The 23,967-nt window shown below is 37.3% G+C and overlaps 1 protein-coding gene across 1 annotated transcript in view; it reads right to left on the minus strand.

The window, feature by feature from the left end:
* USH2A (Usher syndrome 2A (autosomal recessive, mild)) overlaps positions 1-23,967 on the minus strand; it is a 1,454,174-nt gene that overhangs the window by 266,195 nt on the left and 1,164,012 nt on the right. Inside the window, exons 51-52 of the mRNA XM_006890571.1 lie at positions 16,451-16,674; positions 1,037-1,241 (exon numbers count right to left, since the gene is read on the minus strand). Of these exons, the coding sequence (XP_006890633.1) occupies positions 1,037-1,241; positions 16,451-16,674 (429 nt within the window). The remainder of the gene's footprint in view (positions 1-1,036; positions 1,242-16,450; positions 16,675-23,967) is intronic.

Here is a 23,967-nt window from a genome sequence, read left to right on the forward strand (position 1 = left end):
TCTGCGTGTGTTCTGTTGTGCATAGGGTTTTCAGAGGCCCGCTATTTCAGAAGTGCGTGGCCAATCCTTCTCTATTCTTTATTCTTCATGTTGTTGTTGTTAAGTGCCATAGGGTTGTAGAGAACTTGTAGCAGCCCTATGAATGAAACACCTGAACACTTGTATAACTTTCACCACTTCTCCAAGTTCATAGAGTTTCTCGAGGCAAGCTATTTTGGAAGTGGATGCCACTTCTGCTTCCAAGCTTGTTTTAATCGGGAGCTCCATCAAACATTGTCCACCATGGGTAATCATTATCACACTTGACACATCAGTGTCACATTATAGTGTTTAGCATTATAGCAACAGCATTACAGCAACCATGAGCTACCTCTGTACAGCAAATGGACAGACCAGTGCTATACCAATTAGAGGAATGTTGGACCAAAAACAATTAAAACCAGGCCTGAGGGCCGCAGATTAAAATAATCCATAGATTAATGTAAAAAAAAAATATTCATGCTTGTCTAAAGTTGTTGTTGATTGCTGTCATGTAGAGCACTACTCATAGCGACCCTAAGAACAAAAGGCCTGAAGCCTTTCCATAACTATCATCATTTATCAAATTTCATAGTTTCCAGAGGCATGTGGTTTAGGAAGTGGATGCCACTCCTGATTCAATGTCTAAAGTTGGACTTTTAAAAATATTTGAACTAGTCACTTTTACCAAATTTAAATTATGTCTTCAATTACCTTTACTACTAGCTGATTCCAAAATATGATGGAATCAATTGATAGTAAGATTAGTAGAGTAAGCATATGCAAAGTGAACTGGGTGGTGGGAAGGGAGAAAATTTTGTAACAATGAATGAATTTTTTTAAAGTGAGAACTGGGGGAGGGGTTAGGGAGGAAAATGTGCAACAATGAATGAAAGAGAAAAAAAAAATCCCACTTTTCTGTTAGAAATCACAATAAAAACATTTTTAAAAAGTGAGAGCAATCTCTCATCAACTTTAGTGACTCTCAGGCATATAGCTGATAGCTGACTTTTGTTACCTGTGTAGGAGTGTATGTTTGCATTCCCCGTATAAACAATCTCTTCAGCAGAGGGGCATATTTCTTCATTTGATGTCTTCTCTGTGGAACTGTGAGCCCCTTTTATCACAGTGCAGATGTGGCTACTAAAGTTAAAGTCGCATCTACCACAACGTGCTGTGGCTTCCATCATTATAGGGCATAGAGTCTTGCATTGAATGGTTTCCTAAGTCAAGTAGTAGGGGTGAGGTGAAAGAGAAAGAATGAAAGGCATTTTAAGATTCATTTAAACATATGTTGAGTGAGTTTTTATAACTTACAAATTTTTCAAATTTTATCCCACATAGTTCATGAATGATTAGTTCTGAAATCATAAAAAGAAATGAAGGTAGTTTGTACATTTGAAAGAGCAGTTACTTGGAAAGTATCCAGATTTTTCTATGGCCATGCCATCCTGAATATACCCTATTTCATTTAAATGGTCCTAGACTTCTAACTGCAGAAAGCTGAAGCAGGATCTACATTGCACATCATACACAAAAACCCATCATGTTCATAAGAGATAAACAGAGATTAAGCTTAGAACGCTAGTCCATGTTATAATGAGACTGCCAAATACAAGCAGAAATGCACACACAGTCTGAAGAGGATAAAATTGATGCATGGAATCTTCTAAAGATTAAATCCATTTGTACATCAAAAATTTTTCCAACAGGATGAAAAGAAAACCTACAGACTGGGAACAAATATTTGGTAACACCATCTCAGAGAAGAGTCTTATAACAAAAATTTACAGAATACTCCTGGCACTCCATAAGAGAAAGACTGATAACCCAATTACAAAATGGACAAAAGATATGGAAAGAATTTTCAAAAAGGAAGATATTAGAATGGCAAACAGACACATGAAGAAACACTCCAGATCCCTGGAAATAAGAGAGATGCAAATCAAAACCACAATGAGGTACCATCTCACTCTAGTAACAGTGGCCAAGTTTAACAGCAAGTAATAGATGTTGGAGAGGATGTGGTAAGAAAGGAACTCTTCTACATTGTTGGTGGGATTGTAAAATGGTAATCATTCTGGAAGGCAGTTTGGCACTTCTTCAAAAAGCTGAACATAGAAATTCCATATGATCCAGCTATTCCACTACTTGGAATATACCCTGAGCAAATGAGAACTCAGGCACAAATGGAGATTTGTACACCAATGTTCATAGCAACATTATTCATCATTGCAAGAGCATGGAAACAGCCCAAATGTCCAACCACAAATGAGTGGATTGAGAAAGTATGGTACATTTACACAATGGAATAGTATGCAGCACGCAGGAGCAATGACTTTGTAAATTATTACTTAACTTGGAAGGGACTGGAGAGCTTTATGCTAAGTGAACTAATTCAGTCCCAGAAGGATGTATATTGTATAAAACCATTATTATAGATTAAAGATCCAAGAAGGCTGGGAGAATTTGGAAGCAGAGGGATCAGGATGTGCAGGGTGAGTGAGGGATTAATCACGGTGTTGTACAATTTGTTGATTGGGGGAGGGTGAAGGAAATTGGAAAAATTTGTTCCTGAAAACAATGTATTCGAATTTTGTAAATAAACTAGTAGAAAATGAAAAAAAAAATCACACACACACACAAAAGAAATCCAAGTTTTGCAACATACTTGTGTGTCTTTGAACAAATCATGTTTCCAATTTCCATGTACCAATTTTTAAATGGGTAAACAGAAATTAAATGTACCATGAAATGTGTTGTGTGACTCATCTATAAGAGTGTTAATCTTAGTGATTGTTTTGTGCCATTGAGTCAGGATCAACTTATAAAGGACGCTCTAGGGATTCTCTGAGGCTGTGAATTGCCTGGGAGGAGACTGTCTCTCTTCCTCAGAATAACTGGTAGATTCAAAACACTTATCTTTAGGTTTCCAGCACAACTCTTTATCCACTATGCCACAAGAGTTTAAACTCAATAGATATGTTAGATGCATTCAAGTTAACTCCGACTCATAGTGACCCTGTACATAAGAAGATGAAACTCTACCTGATCCTATGCCATCCCCACAATCTCTGTCCGCTTTGCTTCAGCTCATCGTTGCAGTCACAGGGTCATCCTATCATTGACTGACACTAGTTTTTCAATCACAATGTCCTTTTCTAATGACTTGTCCTTCCTGATAATATGTTCAAAGTATGTGAAAAAAAGTATTTCTTACCATTCTTGCCTGTATGGAGCAATCTGGATGCACTTCTTCCAAGACAGATTTGTTTGGTTTTTTGCCACTCTTTGTGTATTCAATATTCTTCATCAACTTCACAATTTGAAAGTATCAATTGTCTTTCAATCTTCCTTATTCATTGCAAACTTTCAAATGGATGTTGTTGTTGTTATGTGCTGTTGAGTTGCTTTTGACACCTAGTCTCCCTATGTACAAGAGCCCTAAACTCTGCTCTATCCTGTGCCAACCTCATTGTCTCTGACACACCCACCCCCATTACCACTGTCACTGAATCCATTCATCTCATCGAGGGTCTTCCTCTCTTGTACTGTCTCTCCACTCTCCCAAACATGATGTCCCTCTCCAATGCCCAAAGTATGCCAGACGAAGCTTTAGAATCCTTGCTTTCAAGGAGCAGCCCAGTTTCATTCTCTTCAGGACGAATCTGTTTGTTCTCCTAGAAGTCCATGGTATATTCAACACTCTTCTCCAGCATCACAGCTCAAAGGAATCAATTCTCTTTCTATCATCCTTAGTCACTGTCCAGCTCTCTGACAACTACCAAGTAATTGCAAAGAGTATGGCCTGGATCAGGCACACCTTAGTCTAGAGTTGGGCATTGTTGCTACTCTGGAGGGTCCCTCACAGATGACTTCCAGTGCAATTCATCTCTTGATTTCCTGCCTGCAGGTATCAAGAGTGTTGACTGTGGAGCCAAGTAAACTAAAACTGTTAACAATTTCCATCTCTTCACCATCCATTACGATGCTGTCAATTGGCCCAGTGGTGAGAATCTTTGTTTTCTTAATGTTGAGCTTCAATCCATATTGAAGTTTGCCGTCCTTGACCTAGGCAAGCACTTCAGGTCCTCCTCAGTTTCAGCAAGCAGGGTTGTGTCATCTGCATAATGCAGGTTGTTGATGAATTTTCTGCCAATCCTGATTCCACATTCCTCCTCATATAGCCCAGTGTCCCGAATGATCTGTTCGGCATATAGATTGAAAAGCTACAGAGACAGAATACATCCCTGGTGGAGCCCCTTCTTGATTTTGAACCATGCAGTGTCTCCTTCCTCTGTTCTGATGACTACCTCTTGTTTCAAGTATAGGTTTCGCATAAGCACAATCAAATGTTCTAGGATTCCTTTTCTTCTCAGAGTTAGACACAGTTTATAAAATGCATAGTTAATAAAACACAGACATTCCTCTGGTACTCTTTGCTTGCATATTAAGCAACTGGATATACCATAGCCTGGGTTGGACACATTTTAGTCTTTATTGGCATCCTTGATCACTAGAAGGTCTTTGAGAATAAATTTTCTAAGTTTTCCAATTGCAATCTATTGGGTCATTTGGGTTATTTTTTTGTTATTATTGTGATTATTATTATTATTACTGCTTCCATGGGTGAAGGTTGTGGATTTAAATACAATCACTGAAAACTTTAAACTCTTCTCCATTTATCATGATGTTGCTTATTGGTCCAGGTTTGGTGATTTTTGTATTCTTTATACTGAGGCATCATCCACACTTAAGGGAATTGTTAAGCTCTGTTAGTCAGTGTTTCACTTTCAGTAAGCGACTTTGTGTCATCTGAAAATTCTGGGTTTTTGACCCTTCATTTAATCCTGTCACATTCTTCTTCATATAGTCCAACTCCTTAGATTATTTGCTCAGCACACATATTTTACATATGTGAAAAGATACAATCCTGACATGTAACCCTTCTGACTTTAAAACATGTAATATCCTGATTTATAGTAGAGGTACTTAAGCAGTAATTTATTTCTCTTTTTAATTGTGTTTGTTTGTTCCTTTTATAATTTCTCTACTCTCTGTTCTCCATGCTCCCAACCTCCCCCAGCGTCCCAACATATCTTTGCTGTTTGAATAATTGTTGACCATTTGGTCTGTACAAATGACTTTTAATCATCGTTTAGTCATCATACAATGAGGCTACCCATCATATGGGTAATATACTTTATCTTGTGTGCCATGTGTTATTTGACTAAAAGATACTCTCAGAAGATAGGTTTGGTTCTGAGTTTAAAGAATCGCTCAGGGAAAAAATTAGATAATTCAGTGAGTCCTCTATTCTTTAGAGTTCTAGTTTCGATGGCTAGAGAAACTTTTTAAAAAGTAAGAATTAGACTTCTTTTTAAAAAAGAAAATAATTTTCATGTGACCAAATATTGTGACCTTGGTTAGAAGAATCAGGTCAGTGGTGGCAGCCTGACATCATCTAGTTCTTCATGTCTCACGATGGATAAAGTAAATGAGTAAATTAGTTTTCTCTCTGAGCTTTTGGTCACCTTCTTACTATTTTGCTCCTTATATAAAGATATTCAGGTAGCCACCTATATGTTTAAACCCCACAGACTACCCACTTTACTGTTATTGTTGTGTACTGTCAAGTCAGAACCTACTCATAGCTGATGCTCCAGAGGGTTTTCAGAGGCAGTTAATTGCATGGGAGAGGATTGCCCATCCTTCTCCCATGGAGCAGCTGTTGGCCTCGTACCATGTGCCTTTGAGATTGCAGCACAGCTTCTTGCTATCAGGCTACCAGAGCTCCCTTTACTAGTGAGACTTTTAATAGATCATGATTTTTGTGAGAAGTGTTATGCTGATTTAGTTGTCTCATGAGTATGCAGATGGTCCTCAGTTTTCAAATCAGAAATCCAATCTTGGAAGGTTTTTGGTTTAATCTATAGAGTATTCATATTTGTGTCTTCAATGAATAAATTTATCGGTATCCATATATACATTTGAATGTACCTATAGGTATCACCAATGCATCACTGAATGTACAAAATGCAATCATTCTATCTTCAGCATCATTTCTGTCACTGTGTGACATTCCAGCTAGTATTCTTTTTACTTTGTTTCCAACTCTTGTATTCCAGTCACCTATTATTACTAATGCATCTTTACCCCATGCTTGGTCAGTTTCTGACTGGCAAAGTTGTAGTAATCCTCAGTTTCTTCAACTTTGGCTTTAGATGTTGGAAAATATGTTTGAATAACAGTTGCATTAAGAGGTCTTCCGTGTATACATATAGATAATATCCTATCACTTAGAACATTGTATTTCAAGATAGATCTTGCAGAGGCCTTTTTAACTAGGAATGCAACATCATCCTTTAATTTTTCATTCTAACCATAGTAAATCATATGATTGTCTGATTCAACATGATCAATGCCAGTCCATTTCAGCTCACTAAAGCTAGAATGTCTATCTTCATACATTCCATTTGTGGCAACTTCCAACTTTCCTACATTTGTACATCGTACATTACATGTACCAATTATTAATGAATGCTGGAAGCTGTTTCTCTTCATTTTTAAAATCTTTTATTCTAATAAAAGCACTATACTTTACAAACAATAGACAAGTAAGCAAAAATAGGTGTTCATTTTTGTTGTTCTTAGGTGCTGTTGAGTCAAGTATGACTCAGTGACTCTCTTAACAAAAGATCTGAACCCTATTCAATCCTGTGTCATCCTCACATTTCCTGACACACAAGAGCCATTGTGTCAGTCAACATGTCAATTCACCTGGTTAAGGGTCTTCCTCTCTTTTGCTGACTCTCAACCCGTCCTCGCATCATGTCCCTTTCCAAGAATAGCACTTCCTAGCAACATGCCCAAAATATATGAGGTAAAGCCTCATCCTTCTTGCTTCCAAAGAGCACTCTGGCTGCACCCTCTTCAACACAACATATATTTGTTTGTTCTTTGACCATCCCTGGGATGGTCAGTGCTCTTCTCCAACACCACAGCTCAAAGGTATCAATTCTTTTTCCGTCAGTCATCCTTATTCATTGTCCACCTCTCAGATGCATAGCAAGTGATCGGAAAGACCATGACCTGAATCAGATGCCTCTTAGTCTTCAAACTGACATCATTACTCCTTAATAATTTCGAGTGTTCTCTAACTACAGATTTTTCCAGTGCAAAGTGACTCCTTATTTCCTGACTGCTAATTATAAGGATGCTAATTGTGGAACCAAGTAAGGTGAAGTTCTTGATTGTTTTAATCTTTTCTCCATCCAATATGATGTTGCCTTTAAGTCCAGTGGTAAGAATCTCTGTTTTCTTGACATTGAGATGCAATCCATACCATATATACATATACAAATTATAAAGCAAATAGCACCACAGAAGCCATTTCTTCCAACACAACAAACTTGAAAATAAATGCTATACCCCTCCCAAGAAAATATAAGACAAGCAAGTGAGCAGATATCAAGCTGACTCTGCCTGACACTACTGAATTCTCCTATTGCAGATGGTCCCAACTATCGTGTATGGCTGCTCCATGTCTGGAAGATGGTGTGCATCAGCGCTCGTTCACCCTGCCTACCATCTGTCTGGCAGTCAAGATCAAGCCAGGACTTGACTATGGAACAAATTATCAATTACTTATGTACAAGTTCAAATTCAAGAAGATGAAAATTAAAACAAGTCAATAAGAACCAAATTACTACCTTAAGTTCATCTCACCCGAGTTTTAAAACCAGCTGTAGAATAAGTCCGATATATTAAAAATTAATGACTGAAGATCAAATGAACTGTATTATGAAGAAAGCAAAAGGTCATTGGAAAGACACAGGAGGAAAAAGAAGACAAAAATTGATGTCAGAAGAGACTGAAAATGGCAGTAGAGTATAAGAGATGAGAGAAGAGATGCTGAAGGAAAAGACATGAATAGGAAATTTTTGAAGGGCAGTCTGAGAAATCAAAGCAAGTTATTGCAATGGAACATGCAAAGAGCTAGAGTCAGAAAATAGGGAAGCACTCACCTGGCATTTCTTAAGCGGAAAGAACTGAAAGACAAATTCAAGCCTCGAGTTACAATACTAAGAGATATTATGGGTAAAATTTTGAATGATCCAGGACCATAAAAAAAAAGATAGAAGGAACACACAGAATTATGTGCCAAGAAGAAATGATTGACATTGAAATATTTTAGGAAGCAGTGTATAATCAAGAACCAGTGATGATGGGAGAAGAAGGCCTAACTGCATTGAAAGCATTGACAAAAAAAAAAAAAGAAAAAGAAAAAGGCCCTAGGAATCAAAGTGATATCACCTAACAGATGCAGCTTTGAATGTTCTCATCAGTCTAGGTTTTAGGAAATTTGAAAGGCAACTACCTGGCCAACTGACTGGAAGGAATCAGTTTTAACTCCCATTCCCAAAAGGCTAACAGTGTGGAAATTATCAAACAATATTGTTAAAATCAGATGCAAGCAAAATACTGTTGAAGGTCATCAAAATGCCTGGAACAGTACATTGACAGTGAACAGCCAGAAATTCAAACTAGGTTTGGAAGAGTCTGTGACACATGGGATAACAGTGCTGATGTCAGATGGATTTGGGCTGAAAGCAGAGAATGCCTATCTGTGCTTTATTGACTACGCAAAAGCATTTGACTGAGTGAATCATAACAAACTATGGCTAACAGTGAGGACAATGGGAATTCCAGAACACTTAATTATGTTCATAAGAAACCTATACCTAGACCAAAAAGCTGTTGTTTAAACAAGACAAGGGAACACTGCATGGTTAACATCAAGAAAGATGTGTGTCATGGCTGTATCTTCTCTCCATTACTTGTTCAATCTATAAGCTAAAGAAATCATTTGAGAAGCTGGATTTTATGAAGAAGGATATGATAACAGGATCAGAGGAAGGCTCATTAGCAACCTACTTTATGTAGATAACATAACATTGCTTGATGGAAGTGAAAGGACTTGAAAAACTTCTTGCATAATATTAAAGACTGCAATCTGAACTATAGATTATATATCAACATCAAGAAAACAAAGATTCTCACCACTGGACTAATCTTTTTTCCATCTATCATGATTGAAGTTGACAATGATGCCATCCTGCTAAGATCCACAATCAAAATTGTTGTTACCTACAGCCAAGAAATCAAAAGATATATTGCACTGGGAAAGTCTGCTGTCAGGGACCTCTTCAAAGCATTGAAGAACAATGATATCAGCATAAAGACTAAGTTAAGCCATGGTCTTTCCACTCACCTTCTGGACAATGAATAAGGATGACAGAAGAAAGATTTATGCCTATGATTTGGGTTCTAGAGAAGAGTGCTGAGTGTCCAAGAACTGCCAAAAGAACAAACAGATATGTCTAGGAAAAAGTGTAGCCTGGAGGCAAAGATAGTATAGCTTCATCTCACATACTTTGAGTATGTCATTAGGAGAAGCTATTCCTTGGACAAGGACACTGGGTTTTGAAAGGTGGAGGGTCAGTGAAAGAGCTGAAAACTTTCAATGAGGTGGATTAACTCAGTGGCTGCCGCAGTGAGATCAAGTAGATATAATAAGGATGGAATAAGATGGGATATGTTTCAGATTATGTTATTCATATGGTTGCTATGAGTTGTACTTGACTTGAAGGTATTTAACAACTACAACATAAACTGGCATCACCACAAGTCATTCTGCAGGATAAAGATGGGCTTTCCTCTCCTGTAAAGATTTTTAGCCTTGGAAATCCAATGGAGAGTTGCCGTCAGTCAAAATGGAGTTTGGTTCTTCTGGTTATGTTGTTGTTGTTAGTTGTCACAGAGTCAAGTATGACCCATGGTGACCCTATGAACAACATCTCTGAACCCTGTCCTATTATGTGCCATTCTTACACTTCTTAACACATTAGAGCTCATTGCAGTGGTTACTTTATCAAGATGCCTGGTCAAGGGTCTTTCTTTCCTTCGCCAACCCTCAACCTCTCTGAATATCATATCCCTCTCCAAGAAATAGCCTTTCCTAGCAACATGTACAAAGAATGTGAGGGAAGCTTTATCATCTTTCCCTCCAAAGAACATGCTGGTTGCAGCTTCTCAAAGACATATTTGGGGTTTTGTTTGTTTGTTTTTGTTTTGGGTTGGCTTTTGTTTGTTTGTTTGTTTTTGTTTTACAGTTATGCGATGTTCAGCATATGAAGCGCTTGCTGCAGAAGGTCCAGGACTGCAGCCTTCAATATGGATTGAAACTCAACATCAAGAAAACAAAGATTCTCACCTCTGGGCCAATTGGCAGCATCATAATAGATGGTGAAGATATTGAGATTGTTAACTGAGATGTGTAAGCGAGCTGGACGATGACTAGGGATTATAGAAAGAGAATTGATGCCTTTGAGCTGTGATGCTGGAGAAGGGTGTTGGATATATCATGGACTGCTAGGAGAACAAAAAGCTTTGTCCTGGAGAGGGTGAAACTGGGTTGGTCCTTGGAGGCAAAGATTCTGAAGCTTCTTCTGCTATACTTTGGGTATGTTGCAAGAAAAGACCAGTCCTTGAAGAGAGACATCATGTTTGGGAGGATGCAGGGACAGAGCAGGAGAGAAAGACCTTCGATGAGATGGATTGATTCAGTGATTGGAGTAATAGGGGTATGTGTATCAGAGACAGTGAGGTTAGCACAGGATAAAACAGGGTTTGGGCTCTTGTACATAGGGTCGCTATGAGTCACAAGGGACTCGATGGTACATAACAACATCAATGGGATGTTCAGTGCTCTTTAACACTTCACCTCAAAAATATCAATTCTTCTTTCGTCATCTTTATTCATTGTCCAGCTCTCACATGCATAACAAGTGATCCATGGCCTGAATCAGATGTTCCTTAGTCCTCAAACAGACATCATTACTCCTTAATAACTTGGAGAGGTCCCTAAGTTCAGATTTTCACAGTGCAATAGGTCTCCTGATTTCCTGACTGCTGGTACCAAGGGTGTTAATTGTGGATCTAAGTAAGATGAAATTACTGACAGTTTCAATCTTTTCTCAATCTGTCGTGATATTGCCTATTGGTCCAGTGGTAAGAGTCTTTTTTTTATTGACATTGAGATGCATATTGAAGGTTGTATTCTTTGATATTTTACACCAAGTGCTTAAAGTTCACCTCATTCTCAGCAAGCAAGGTTGTGTCATCTGCATAATGCAGACTTTTGATGAGTCTTCTTCCAGTCCTGATGCCACATTCCTCTTCATAGAGTCCAGCTTCTGGAATAAGTTGTTTAGTGTACAGATTGAATAGATATGGAGATAAAATACAACCTTTCCGGTTATACATACTTCTATTTGTTCTCACCTATGCACACAACTGTACCTATTCACAACCTACTAATATGTACTCTAATACTCATATAGATATATGTATTTATTTTATGCTCCTTTTCATTTGAAGAACTCCTTTGAGTACTATTTGTAGAGCTCATTTGGTATTTATAAATTCCAAGAGCTTCTCTTTGGATATGTCTTTATTTCCCCCCCCCATTTTTTAATGTCAATTTTTTTGGGGATAAAGAATTATTGCTTGGAAATTATTTTCATTCAGTATTTTACATATGGTGCTTCATTGTCTTCTGTTATCCAGAAGTTCGGGAAGAAATCTATGCTGATTCTTATGAAAACTTGTTGGTATGTTGGTATATTCTGGTTTTTCTCTTGTTGCTTTCTGATTTCTTTCCTTCTCTTTGATTTTCAAAAATTTTATTAGGATATGGTTGATTTCCCCCTGTTTTGTAAAGTTTAACTAGTTTCTTGTAGGTAAAGTCTTGGTTCTCTCTTAACTTTGAGAAGTTATCTCTGATTTTCCTTTGGGGAATTGTTTCATGATGCATGGGGATTCCAATGATTTTAATGTAAAATTTCCTAAGCAAATTCCATATTTCCTTTTGAGTTGTTCCCCCACCCCCACTTCATTTGTTATGTTGTCTTCCTTTTGAGACTTTATAAACTTAATGGGGAAGTTCAATAAGGGCTTGTAAAGATGGAGTGATCATAGGCATAGAACAATGATAATTACATAAAATATAATGTACATTAATGATTGTAGTTTTTTAAAAACCCAGTAATACAAACAAAAAACCAAGGCTAGGGATTGACCATGGAACAGACCATCGATTATTCATGTGCAAGTTCAAATTAAAGCTGAAGGACAGGAAAAACAAGTCTTTGAGAAACAAAACAGGACCTTGAGTCTATTCCAATGAATTTAAAAATCATTTTTCTTGATTCCTGTTTTAGTAGCCTAAAAAGAGTTTGCAGCTACCATACATATGCAGAGGTAAGAAGAACCACATGGAAGAGGTCACAGCAGATCAGTCCATGTCCCATGACTGGCTTCATCTTGAAAGAGAAAACCTATAGCACATGTCCCGTGATGACTAAGCACTGATAAGGTAAAAACCATCTTGATAGAGATAAACTTACAGGGCATGTTCTCTAACAAGTAAGCAGGTAATTACAAAGAAGGCATCTTGGAAGCCAGTTTTGGACATGCCTACTGATTTGCATAATCTCTCATTTTCCAAGAAAATTTTACCTTTCCTTCCTAAACGCGCTGAATAAGCATGAGGTTTACCCTACAGTCTTAACCTATTATTGTAGTTTTTGTACTGTCAGGCTGGAAGTAACTAAGAGGTACCTTCTAGTAGGTTTTCAGAGGCTGTAAATCTCATGGGAGGACATTGCCCATATTTCTCTCATGAAACAACTGGTGGATTCAAACTGTGTGCTTTTAGATTGTAATGTAGCTTTTTTCAGCGTGGCCACCAGCTTTCTTATATCCTTAATCTACAAATATCCTTTAAAAACATTTCCTTGCTGAGATGAATTTGAGAATTGAAACTTACTGTTTCTTAAATATGTAGCTATTGTGTGCCATCTAGTCAGAACTGACTCAGAGTTGACTCTATAGTGGGTTTTCAGAGACAATAAATCATTCAGAGGAGACTGTACATCTTCTTCGGCAAAGCAAATGGTGGATTTGGATGATGTGGCTTTGGGATTACAGCACAGCTTCTTACCACTTGTCTACCATTTATTTATGTATGTATGTATGTATGTATGTATGTATGCATTTATTTATACACACACACACATATATGACAGAAGAATAGATGCTTTCAAGTTGTGGTGCTGGAGAAGAGTCTTGAACATACTATGGACTGTCAAGAAAATGAATAATTTTGCGTTGGAGAGGGTAAAACCAATTAAGTCCTTGGAGGCTAGGATTTTAAAGCTCCACCTCACTTACTTTGGGTATGTGGCCAGGAGACACTGGTCGTTGGAGAAGGACATCATGCTCAGAAGGGTGGATGGATTGATAGGATAACTGGGGCGATGGGGCCTGGTGTGTCAGAATTAGTGAGACTGGCTCAGGACAGGGAAGGGTTCAGAGCTGCTGTACATAGGGACGCTATACATCACAGGCAACTCAATGGCACAAAATAACAATAACATACTATGACAGGTTTGGAAGCAGGAGTGGCATCCACTTTCTAAACAACATGCCTCCAGAAACTATGAACTTTGATAAATGTCGATAGTTGTAGAGGCTTCAGAACTTTTGTTCATAGAGTCACTATGAGTAGGCAATCAACAACAACAACAACAACATATAATGTATAAAATATAATATCGTATGTAATATATATAAATACCCCTTTTCTATTACTCCCCAAAAATAATAAATTTAACACTTTTTTATTCTAGTTAATTTATTCTATTTTTGGTGTGCTGATTCTATTTTTGAGCATTTGTCTTGTAGTTCTAATTTAGTTGTTTTGTCCTTCAATTTCAGTAATTCAGTAGTTTTTATTTGATGTTTTTAATTTCAGCAATATTAAGTATTTCATTTTGTTCCTCCATTTATTTTCTGATCTCCATTATTTTGTTTTTTGCTTGCAAACATATTTAGCTCCATAGTCTAAAAAGAATTAATTCTTTGCATTGTTTTGGCTCCTATAGGAGAAATTTCCCCTTCTTGCTTTGCTTTTGAGTAATACTTTTCCTTTTGTGATTTTGTGTGTTTTAGTATTTTTGTTGAACTTGTACTTTAGAGCATTTTGTAATATCGTTCCCCCACTTGAAGAACTTCCCAAGGTTACCATGAGTCAGAATCAACTTGGCAGTAACAAGTTTAGTGTCTTCTCTTCAAAATCACTAGAAAGTACTCTTGAGTTTGGGTTGTGATTTTTTTTCTCTGTCTGGCTCCAGGGTCAATGACTTTGAGTTGTGGTGTTTCAGAAGAATACTGAATATCATATGGACTGCAAAAATAATAAACATGCATTTCTTGGAGAGAGTATGACCATGGTCATCCTTGGAAGAAAGGATAGTGAGGATTTATCTTCCATACTTAGGGCACTTTTTTAGTACGGGCTAGTTGTTGGAAGAGGACCTCATGTTCAGAGACATGGAGGGTCAGTATAGGAGAGGAAGAGCCTCAACAAGATGGATTGACATGATGACTTTAACAACCAGCTCAAGTAAGTCAGAGATGGTGAGGATGGTTTAGGACAGGGCTAGGTTCATATTTTGTTGTTCACAGGGTTGCTATAAGTTGCAAGTAACTTGATGGCACATAATAGCAACAACAACAACATTCAATGCATGCTTGCTCCCTGGAATTCAACGCACATGCATGGAAGACAGGGGCTGTTTAGCTGGTCACAGACAGTGATGTAAGAAGTGGGGTTTGCTCTTCCTGTGGAAATGTTGGAGGACCAGTCTTTCCTTCACAGACATTCCATATAGGCTCACTCATTGTGTCTGACTGTGGGCTGTTTTCTTCTGTTACCTCTCAATATGATGTATTCTTCACATGTTTATGCATCTTTATCTGAGAAGAAAAATCCTCTAAAAGGAGGGAGTAATACAATAAAGAGAAAGTGATGGAGTTCAGAATATAAGAACAGCAATACAGGAAAGAAGTGAGAAGAATTTTTTAATTGACAGTTTACGAATACTGCAGAGACCCTACAATGATACAGTCTAAACTGCAGCAAATCTCTTTAGGTGAGATTTTTAGGAATAAAAATGGGAAAGGGAGAGCTTTAGCTATACCACATTACTTGATTCAGTATGGAAAAATATTCTTTAACTCATATCATTTAAATATGAATTATTAATAGGATTATTAATTAACCTTCATAAAGCCAATTTAGAAGAGCATAGATAGAACTTAAACACCTTTCTTAAATAATGGAAGCTCTGTATCACTGAAGTATGTCCTTGGGTGGAAGAAATGATTCCTGCTCAACTACTAGCCTAAAGGCTGATGATTTGAACCTACCCAATGCCATTGTTAGAAGAAAAGCCCAGTACTCTACTTCTGTAAAGACTACAGATAAGAAATCCCTATGGGGCAGCTCTACTCTGTAACATATCAGGCTGCCATAGTCTCAGTGAACTTAATGACAACAGTCTTGTTGACTTTTCTCATCTCACTGGAAATATAATGAGAGTCACAACCTATTTTCTGGGTAACAAATATGAGGGAGACAATAGTGAAACAAATAACTGTGGGCCACATATTATTTCTGCAGGTAGCATGCTTCCTAGCTTCATTTTCACAGACACATAGATGCCTCCCGAATAATCATCTTAAACACATGTTCTTTCAGCATTGTCAGCTTCTCAGACCAAACTGTGCTATACATGAAGAAACACATCCTAGTCTAAAATTATGAAACCATTGTCCTTGAACAAACTTATATTTAGGTCTATTTTGAAAGAATTTTAATTGACAAATAAATTAAGAGGGTTTGTTTCTTTTTTAAATGCCCACAATCTGTTCCTTTAATGATATGTTTCTGGAGTTCTGGGTCAAGATCAGTGCTAACAAACATGATATTGTTTTATGTGAAGTATCATAGCATATAAATATAAATTACTGCATCCACGGAACTATTCACTTTTGTGGTTAACAGAGACATTTGTTCATCTTGCTTTGCTTCCAAGGAAGATAACACCAACACAACTAAGTGAATTTGGTGGATCTCAGATCTTCACGAAGGAAAGGAGTATGGTAATAAGGTCTAGAGGAAAGAAGGTAGACTATTCCCATTCTTTACCCTTCGCATGTTGCATTCACGCTGAAGTCCAGATTATTGGACTAGATCTTTTGGCACATAGATTTTCAGTTCCCATCCTCATCTGAAGAGCTGGGTAAAGCTTCCTGAGAACAGCTAATCATTATTAATTCTTTTAGAATTCATTGCAATAACATCAATCATAGTGAACTCATTTGGTATTAATATGGATGTAATGTGAAAATGAATAATGCACACAGGAGTTTTTATATTCCTATTTTAGAAAAATAGTTATGAACAATGTAGTTCTCTTTCCATTGTCAAATTAGTGCCTCTGAGAGGCTTTCTATCAATTACCTTCATCATCATTCCAGGTGAAATCTTGTCAGAGCAAACATATTTCAAAGGATTATATCCAACTCCATTACAGCATTTCTGGCTCTTTGGAATAAGTTCAGTCTCACAGCATTTTACTGGCACTGGGTCATTCTTTTTAACATGTGCTTTAGACTCTCCACTGGAAGCTGAGCAGCATATGGTATCTGACATATTCACATAATCCTGCCCACAACAGAACATCCCTGCAACAATAAAATGTTATATATGAATATGAAATAAAAAAAGAGGACGAAAACTGAGGCTGCTATAAAGTTTGATATAAAAATGTCAGACTCGGGCAGTTGCTGAAACAGTGCAATACCTGAGGTAAAGTTTCTCTACCAAGGTGATTTAAATGTGCAGTGAGCAGTCCATCTTACCAAGAGCATCAGACACTAATTAGGGAAAGAACAGACAAGAGAAAGCGTTCCAAAATCAATCTGCTGAGCCATTTCCCTCCCTCCCCAAGCGTCATAAAAAGGAATCTGGTTTCTGTCATAAAAACTGCCTGTTCACTTTTTTGATGGTAACATCTTGTTTCTAAAGAAGGTTTGTTTTACTACAAGATCTCATAGAAGGTTCTAGACATTCCCAAGGATGGAGAGAGAAGGTGAGCCGAGCACTCTGTGGATAACTGACCAGGCAGAAAAGAAAGGTAACTGTATCCTGGACTCAGAAACTGTGTAGAAAGACCTTTGCAAGGTCTTACATTCCTTTATTTGTTGTTGTTGAGAAGTCTTAGTGCTTAAAGCACATGGTTTCAAACCAAAAGGTGGTCGTTGGAACCAACTGGCTACTATGTAAGAGAGAGATGTCACATCAGCTCCTTTAAATTTTTACAGTCTTGTAAACCACATAGGAACAGTTTTACTCTATCTTTCTGGATAATTCATACTCACTATAAGTCTGAATTTACTCTATAACAATGGGATACTTTTTTGAGTGCTGTCCTATTTCAGGTCAAAGTTTCTCATAACTATGACAAATAGAACTGCTGTATAAGATGTTCTAGACTGTGTTCTTTGTAAACCCAGACCTCTGGGTCTTTCTCTCACGGAGTCATTGGGTACATTTGATTGCCAACTTTTTGGTTAGCCATCAAGCCCAGAGTTGTACCACCAAGGTTCCTTTGTTTGAGGTACAAATATTTGCTTATTATGAAAGCAGTGGCAATGGTAAGCACTCATTCTTTATGAGATAGGTTTAGTATCCAAAACTGTCTAAGCATGTTCACTGATTAGACTAATTAATCAGGTACTATTTTTGAGCCTTACTGAATTCTAGTACAATCACCGAGCATTGGTGAGGTTAGGGTTTTGTTTGTGCTCCATTGAGTCACAACCAACTCAAACTGACCCTCCAGTGGGTTTGCAGAGGCAGTAAATCACATAGGAGAAGATTGCTTTTCCTTCTCCCGTGGAGAAGGAAGATAGTGGATTCAAACTGTGTGCCTTTGGGATTGCAGAGCAGCTTCTTGCAACTAGACCACTAGAACTTCCAAGGTTAGGGTAGAGGAAGAAAAACTTAGAGGAGACTATCACTCTTTATATCTTGATGAAAGATACTTGCACATTCAGAGCCAAACAGATTCTCTTTTTCTCCTGTAAAGTCCAGCTTAACTCTTGATGTTGAAATTACTTACTTTCAGAGAATATAAGCAGCAGAAATTTAGACAGAAAGCATTGATCAATAAACAAATGTCCTAGAGTCAGATTAAGCTAGAAATGAAGGTGCCTATACCCCTTTTACAGTGGTATAGTAGAATTTATACCCCTTTTATAGTGTTCTCATAGTAGAATTTTTCTCAGTTATATAGCAGCAGAGTGTGATGAACTACTTGTTTTAATTACAATTGTATTTATTTATTATTAGTTTCAACTGATAACATAAAGAACCTCAAATTCAAGGCGCCCAGGGGTCTCGAATTGTTTAGTCTAGAACTGGTCAAACACCTACAGTCTGCAAGATATTCCTAATAGCAGACGAAAGAGTTTGAAATGTTTTCTTATCACTGAAAGTAGGTCCTGGCTTGGCATATGCTTTGAAAAAGATGTTTCTCCATCTATAATCCCTTCTTTATTTTTTCCTACATTAGAAGTATGTACCTTCCAATGGGCTTAATTGTTATTGTAAATTAATGGAAGCTATCAGTTCTGTCTGAATTTTGCCATACCATATTTACGTAAGTGTGAGCCCTGGTAGGTTTTCATCAAGGATTCTTGTTCTGTCTTTCACAGGGAAAGTTCTCATCAATAAATATACACAGCAATGTTATTATAATACCTTGAGTCTCGACAAGAGAAGGTAAAAATATATTTTACACATGCAGTACTTCTATCTATCCACCTATCTGCATCTATCTCTCCACAGCTGAAATAATTTTGTTTGGATATTTCTCTGTTGCCTCCTGCTCAGACATTTAAATACAACCTTGGATGCTTTTCTGTCATTTCTTTTCTCAAGTAGCTTTCTTAAAACAATTCCAGCTTCTGTTTTAAAGAACAATCAAAATCTGAAAACTGGCTCTTTAGGGAAAAGATTGTGCTCTCCCTCTCCACCCCCAAATTACTTCCTGGTTTCACCAGCTTTTAAGTATAATATAAAAATGCAGACATTGACCTAATTTGAAGTTCCTAATCAGTCATCTGATTGCTCAGAGGGACTTTTGACAGGTCACCTAAGATTTTGATAATGAACTGTTTTTACACTTAAAAAAATAAAGAAAGAAAAGGATGCTTTCTTTCACATAGAGCTTCATCTTTGTTTAATGGAATTCAAATTTTTTAGCCCAGGTTTCACTTGCCTAACAAAAAGTGACTCCCTTTCTAGTTTCTTTGGTAAACCATTACTTCTTTAATTATTATCAACCTTGTTCCAGTGTGATAAATTGCTAATTACTTAATACCCTAATCAGCGTTCATTCTTTGCAAAGATAAACTGTGACAGTGCCATTAATTTAAATAGTAATTTCACTTAATGGCCAGAACGGCACACCAGATTTTTATGCAGCATTTTCTGAAGACTGCATCCATCACTGCGATATTCTGACATAAAGATGTCTGACGTGCACTAACTCACTTAGGGAGAGCAGATGTTGCTGAGCAGTTCGGTAGTAATTCCCATAGTGCATCACTTCAGCATGAATGAGCTGCAAATTCAGAGGCAGACAATCTTTTGAAACTGCATTGCAATAACTTTTGACCCCTGCCCAATTCATCACATGGGGCACTTGACTTTTGCACTTTGACACATAGAATACACACTATTAAATATGCCCAAAGTAAAAACAAAATAGGTCATGTATTATTGATGGATGGATCTGCTCTTCCAGAGGTTCTTCATTAAATTTGTACTAAGGTGGAGATTCTCTTTGAACAAGATGCATATGTTATCAAAGTGGTATAGTACACACGGAGCTACTACTATGCTTATTTTTTGGATTAAACAAAAAGTACTGTCTTTCCTTGATTAGGTTCAACTGCATCAGCTACAACTAAGAAAATAAGGGAGGAAAGGGCTTTTTCCCCCCATAATATTATGAATAGTTTAAATATGTTATCAATACTTAATGTTCACAGCTGAAAAGGAAAACATTTATAAACACAGCTGTCTGATGAATCAATTGTTAAATATGCAAACCTGGTACTCCTTTTTTAGAAAAGAAAGCCAGGAAGTATGAATGATCACTTGGAGATAAAAATAAAGCTGCAAAAAAAAAAAAAATAAAGCTGCAGTTAAAACAGAGTTTAGAACAAAATAGATCATTGTGTGGGCGCTGAAATTGACCACGGGACACATTAAAAGCCAAGGAATTATCCATTAGACCTTATGGAACCGCAGAAAACCAAACTAATTCAAAACAACCTTGAAAAATTTTACAAGAATATCTTATAAAACTGGTGAAAAAGCATGAAAGAAAAGAAATGTATACTTGTCTTTACCAGTAGATGTCTCTATGACTACCATCACAGAACTGAGAAAAAATAGAAAAAAATTGCCCCCAAAATCATTGTAATATATGTTATAGCAGTCATGCATTTTCCAAAATTCAGTATGTAGCATAAATATCTTTGAGGAAATATTCTTTCAATATAATTTTAAAAATTATATTAAGAATGGATTCAGGTGGCTCAACTTCTTCCTCTGCAAAGTTACTAAACTCTTACATAATAAACAATGGTAGTCAATCATTCCATGGAAGACAAAGTCCAAGACATGGAAAAATTGTTCTATTCCAAATTCCAGTTTTAACCAGAATGTCATGTCAAAGGCTGTAAGGTGAAATTCCTACTAGAAATAAGACATTATATTCCAGGGGAATATCATGGCCAGTGTCTATGGCTAGTGGAAAACCCTGTCTTCTTTGAATAACAGAAGGGTTTTAATCTTCATCTTTTAATACCAAGGGATATAATCAAGTCTAACCCAAGATTAATGGCCTAAATGACAAGGCTGTATAAACAAACAGGAAGGAGGGGGAGAAAAAAGAGTAATAAAGAAGTTTAAAATATCTTCAAAGGAAATGGTTAAGAATACATATCCTCTGAAATGATGAGCATGACTTTCATCCTGAGATACCTGTATAACACTCCTACACAACTCATCTGCCCAGAGAGAGCACTAAAACATAAACGCTACCCCAGCACTTCTGTTCCAACAGCATCTGTTAATTCACTCCATTTATAAAATACATATTGACAAAGACAACTGAACTGGGACCAGGGAGATTTGATTTGGTGTGAGAAAGTCAATTCAATGTGATTTTGTTAAAGGGCTCCTGCAGGCAAATAAAAGAGTTTAAGTAATAAAGTACATAAAGAGATGTTTTACGAGCCAGCCCGGTCTTGTGGCAGGCACACAATGCCAGGCAGAGAGAGGCCAGTTTAAGAGCAATATTACAAGATGCAAACCCTGGTGTGGCAGGTATGGTGTTGAGGGAAAAAAGGCCATGTGGCATTTAGGAAGGTCATTAAGGTCACAGGCATGTGGTGAGGGGCAGCAGGAGGAAAAGGCAGCCTATTTCCAAGTAAGACTTGCTAGAAGATCAAGAGAATAAAAACATGTTCTCCAAGCCTTCCTTTGGAAAAAAATATTTTCCTGCTGGGGCAATGGGGGTTGGCATGTCAGAATTAGTGAGACTGCCTCAGGACAGGAAATGGATCAGAGATGTTGTACATAAGGTCACTGTACATTGTAGGTGACTCAACAGCACATAACAACAATAACATACTATGACAGGTTTGGAAGCAGGAGTGGCATCCACTTCCTAAACAACATGCCTCCAGAGACCCTGTGAACTTTGATAAATGTTGATAGTTGTAGAGGGGCTTCAGGGCTTTTGTTGATAGGGTCATTCTGAGCTGTGCTCGACTCTACAGCAATCAACAACATCAACAACAACAACAACATCAACATTACAGGGCTATGAAAGTTGCAGATTATTTGGAAAAATTTTACAGAGCTGACTGGTTTTCCAGAATTGTTGTTGTTAGGTGGTATATCAAGTGAAGTATGACTCATAACGACCCTATGAACATCAGATCTGAACCCTGTACTATCCAGTCCCATCTTTATCAGCTCTGACATATTTGAGCCCAGTGCTGCTGTCACCTTGTCAGTCCATCTGGTTGAGGGCCTCCTGATCCTGAACCTTTACAGGCATGATGTTTCTTTCTCAGGAATAAGTCTCTCCTAATATCCACATGAGAAATATCATAGCTCGCTTTCAGAGATGTTTGATTAGCGTGAACCATCGTATTTATGTAAATAAGAGTGTGGTTTTGAAACTTGAGCAATACTGGATCTTTAAGAGTGTATAAAGTTGTAGAAACGTGTTTGTTGTGCATTCTAAGTACTTTTGGGTTGAGGGTCCATAATGAAGACATATCAAAGGTGACCAGGGCTCCAAATGAGAAACAATACCCATTGTACTCTTCTGACCAAAAGTGTGTTGCTCTTTCATATAAATATTTTAACTAGGGTCACCTCACTTCTCATACCTCTTCCTACATATTCATCCTGCTGTCTAAACCTGATATTAATTCCATGATTGAGAGATAAAATGATTAATATCACAATTCTGTAATCATATTGACTCTCCCACAAAAATAAAACAGTGTACAAATCCTTTTTCCTGCTCAGGTTTTCTATCTTATTTTGTTATTTTGAGTTGAGCACAACTCACAGTGGCCCTAAGAACAAAAGGCCCGAAGCCTTTCTATAACTATCATCATTTAACAAAGATCACAGAGTTTTCAGAGACATGTTGTTTAGGAAGTGGATGCCACTCCTGCTTCCAAAATGGTATACACTTCCCATAAATTCAATCACTTCTAATAAATTAAACTACTAACTAGTATTTAGACATATTTTATAAATTCCTAATTTCACATGCTTGCTAATATTATTACCATTATCTCCTTCTTCCAGCTCAAATTAAAAACTCACTGTCATAACTTCAGTTTTACCTCATAGCTATTCTCCTTGCTTTTCTAAGCCATATATTGCAATGAGAGCAGACAGCATATCTTCTCCTCAAGAGCAGCTGGGAGGTTCAAATCATCAGAGAAGTATGACCTTTGGGTTAGCAGCTAAAAACACCCACTATGCCCCCACAGCTCTCTTCCTTCCAATTATATCTTTAAAATTCTACCAATTGTTTGAGGTTCAAATCCAGTGTTTCAATCTCACTTTTCTTGGCCAATTTAATGGAATTATCTTAGCGCTGGGAATTTAGCACCTAGTCCCCCTCTTTTATGCTCTATGTATAATCTCATTAGTCCTATTTCTAACTAGATCATAAATTCTTAAGGATAAAAACAGAATCTTAGCAGTTTTCCAAGTCACATACACATGGAATGGTATCTGAAAGATGGTCACCACATGATACATTTATTAAATGAAGGCATACGGTATTTGATCAATTTTTTAAAGTTACAGGTGGGCAACACAAGATAAAACATTTTACTACAGTCTTTTATCTCTTCTTGATCCACTGTAGTTTAAGGGAGGCAACAGTTTTGTATCCTACTCATCATGTTTCTGTCTTCTCAGATACTTTTCTCACCCTCTTAATCCAGAGAATACTTACTTAGATGCCATGATTTTCTGACAGACTTGGTGACTATGCATTAATAGACTGATTTTCAAACTCTTTGGTCTCAAAACCCCTTTTCAATTCTTACAAATTAAAGAGAACCTCCAAGAGCTTTTGGAGTAGCTATAAACATTTTTAGAATTCAACTAAATGGAGGCTGTTGTGGAAACATTAAATTTATTTTTTTCAGTCAGCAGAGAACCGCCAGAAGTCCAGGCTGGGTTTAGAAGGGGTCGTGGTACTAGGGATATTGTAGCTGATGTCAGATGGATCTTAGCTGAAAGCAGAGAATAACAGAAGAAGGTCTATCTGTGTTTCATTGACTATGCAAAGGCATTTGACTGTGTGGATCATAACAAACTGTGGCTGACTCTGAGAAGAATGGGAATCCCAGAACATG

Source organism: Elephantulus edwardii, unplaced genomic scaffold (genome assembly GCF_000299155.1).
Source record: "Elephantulus edwardii isolate Elephantulus edwardi_28Jun2011 unplaced genomic scaffold, EleEdw1.0 scaffold00090, whole genome shotgun sequence".
NCBI lineage: Eukaryota > Metazoa > Chordata > Mammalia > Macroscelidea > Macroscelididae > Elephantulus > Elephantulus edwardii.